Below are 3065 nucleotides of genomic sequence, written 5' to 3' on the forward strand. Positions count from 1 at the left end.
GAGACAGCGCTGAGGGCAGAGACAACCCAACCCTACGAAACAGCGCTGAGGGCAGAGACAACCCAACCCTACGAGACAGCGCTGAGGGCAGAGACAACCCAACCCTACGAGACAGTGCTGAGGGCAGAGACAACCCAACCCTTCGAGACAGCGCTGAGGGCAGAGACAACCCAACCCTTCGAGACAGCGCTGAGGGCAGAGACAACCCAACCCTTCGAGACAGCGCTGAGGGCAGAGACAACCGAACCCTACGAGACAGCGCTGAGGGCGGAGACAACCCAACATCAGAGGCTACGTCCTGTTTACGCTTCGATCTACTGTAAAAGTCGTTTGTTTGTTTCCACCTTTAAAGAATGTAAGGGAGATAATTGGACGGAAATGTCACCAAGTTTGCTCTGAAGCTCGGCGGAAGTCCATAAATATAAGGTATTTAACTTAAACTATCTGTTTGTACTTCAACTTAAATGATCGGAATTCAACAGGTACTGTATGCTAACTTTAGCCATCGGCTAGCTGGCTAACTAGTTATCTTAAAAAAGGTTAAAAGAGTTTTATAAACACAGCTGGCCTACTGTTACAGCTTTATCTAGTCAATGAGGATACAAAATATGATTGTAAAGTTAGTAAAGGCAGTTAGAAAGTAGTAAATTATCGATAATTAGCCGAGTTAGCTCCGTTTATTGACACACTGGTGATTATAGCTGAGAGAGATTATCATTATCACAACTGGGATTRTTTTTATTCCCACTAAACCAACTTAAACTACCTACTCATGTACAATTATGTTTGGTTATTATTGCCTAGTAGTAATAAGTTGTTTTAGTGTTTACCAATTGGTTTTCCTCATTATAATCACTTGGTTATTTTATTATTATTTACTGTAACAACAGGCATTTTAAAGTATAAAGTTTTATAAGAGTTTTGTTGAAATATAACTAACTGTGTTAGATGTTAAAGAAAAATGACAAATATGTTTATCTCTAGTGATTAACATTAATTAATATTTAATTACGAATCTTTTAACATTAAAAATTTATGTATTTTACCTTTTAAATCTAACATCTCTTCAACCTAAAGAGCATTTCATTTAGTTTTGAGTTTTATTTATTATCTAATTGTTTGATTGAGAACTTATGGTATTACTGTACTGTAATGCTACTGTACTGTACTAGGTATATGTACATTGTTATGTATCACGAGTATAATGTTTTTGTTTTACTTATCTTTCTTTATCTCACCCTGTCCTGTTTTGAGCTGCAGTGATGTGTAAATCTTCCCACTGTGGGATCAATAGTTTGATCTTATTCTAATTTAAAACAATGACAAGAAGCAGTGGACTCCATGAAACACTGTATAATATAATAAACAAACTCGTACGGCAAGAAAAGCAAATGAATATGGAAATTACAATCACACAAATGTAAACTAATGTATCACAATAGTTATGTTACGTAGACTTACAGTAGAAAATGCTGGTTGTCATGTTCAGTTTTAATAAATGAGCTCTACAGTCAGGTGGTAATAACTAAAAATAACAGGTCAAGTACTCAAACTGTGAAATAGATCAAATTTAGTTTAAAAATTATATTCCTAATGCTAGTTTTATTTAGTATTAAAGCAATATATATTCTGAAAATACTTAAAACTTTCCAAAACCTACATTTGTGCTTTAAACAAACTTAATAGGATTTAAATAAACTGTCAGCTGAAGCTAGAAGAACCAGCTGAATGTAATGAACTCATTGAATTAAAAACATTAAAACAGTTGTTTTCTCTAAGAGTAAATACAGCTGTGTTCCAGCTGTCTGTCATGCTACGTTAGCTCAAAGCTAACTGTATGCTCATTGTTGAGTTGTACAGTCGGTGATGGTCTGCTTCAGTCACAGTCATAAATGAGGTGTTGTCTCTGTGGCCCAGCTGCACTGTGCTGAACTGTGGGAGGGTTAGCATAGCTGGGTCAGCTTCAGTAGTAATGAGGGCAGTCCCAGTCGCTTCTCATTAACCATCATCAGCTGACACTTTCTAATTGTTTATTTTTACTCAGGAGCAGAAACCCTCCCAGCAGCCTGAGCTGCCATCATGTCGTGTCGGGACATCCACGCCACCAACGCCTTCGCCCTCATCGTTGCCTTTGTGTGTGTGGGTGGGCTGGTTGTGGCCACGTTCGTCCCACAGTGGCGCATCACCAGACTCGTCACCTTCAACCGTAACGCCAAGAACATCAGCGTGTACGACGGGCTGTGGGCCAAGTGTGTGAGACAGGACGGATACTCAGGATGTTACTACTACGACTCACAGGTAGGATTTCTTTCTGTACTTTGTACTTAGAGCTCTGGTTCAACCATAGACTTTACTTCATAAACATTTATTTTAACTGGAAAAACTGGAAAAATACTGTACGAAGTGTAGTTGTTATAGTTTTTACACTAAAAGTTTAAAAATATATTTTAACACGGACAGAGCCATTTTATTTCCTCACAAAGCATTCTGGGTAAATGATGACGTGGATAGGTCCTCGGTGCGAGGATAACCGTGTTAAAATATATTTTTAAAAATTTACTAAACTAAACATCCTACAGTATTTTTACAGTCTTTATTTTAAAATAAATGTTTATCAAATAAAGTCTAATGTACAAATAATTGTGGGTCCATTTAAAGTAAAACTGTGTACTCTTGTATTTTAGTGGTCCTGTAAAGTAACAGTGTGTACTCTTGTATTTTAGTGGTCCTGTAAAGTAACAGTGTGTACTCTTGTATTTCAGTGGTACTGTAAAGTAAAACTGTGTACTCCTGTATTTCAGTGGTACTGTAAAGTAACAGTGTGTACTCTTGTATTTTAGTGGTACTGGAAGGTAACAGTGTGTACTCTTGTATTTCAGTGGTACTGTAAAGTAACAGTGTGTACTCTTGTATTTCAGTGGTACTGGAAGGTAACAGTGTGTACTCTTGTATTTCAGTGGTACTGTAAAGTAAAACTGTGTACTCCTGTATTTCAGTGGTCCTGTAAAGTAAAACTGTGTACTCCTGTATTTCAGTGGTCCTGTAAAGTAAAACTGTGTACTCCT

General features: G+C 37.3%; 1 protein-coding gene across 7 annotated transcripts in view; it reads left to right on the plus strand.

Moving 5' to 3' along the window:
* The first annotated feature begins 6 nt into the window (after positions 1-6).
* cldn12 (claudin 12) overlaps positions 7-3065 on the plus strand; it is a 7677-nt gene continuing 4618 nt past the window's right edge. For 3 of the 7 annotated variants that reach the window (XM_014000273.1, XM_014000274.1, XM_014000277.1), the window contains exons 1-3: positions 7-426; positions 2045-2298; positions 2841-3047. In XM_014000273.1, the coding sequence (XP_013855727.1) occupies positions 2080-2298; positions 2841-3047 (426 nt within the window). In that variant the 5' untranslated portion in view covers positions 7-426; positions 2045-2079. Of the gene's footprint in view, positions 427-2044; positions 2299-2840; positions 3055-3065 lie in introns of all 7 variants that reach the window. The other 4 variants (XM_014000275.1, XM_014000272.1, XM_014000276.1 and 1 more) reach the window with 3 other exon arrangements.

This window comes from Austrofundulus limnaeus, unplaced genomic scaffold (assembly GCF_001266775.1).
Source record: "Austrofundulus limnaeus strain Quisiro unplaced genomic scaffold, Austrofundulus_limnaeus-1.0 Scaffold2884, whole genome shotgun sequence".
Classification (NCBI taxonomy): domain Eukaryota; kingdom Metazoa; phylum Chordata; class Actinopteri; order Cyprinodontiformes; family Rivulidae; genus Austrofundulus; species Austrofundulus limnaeus.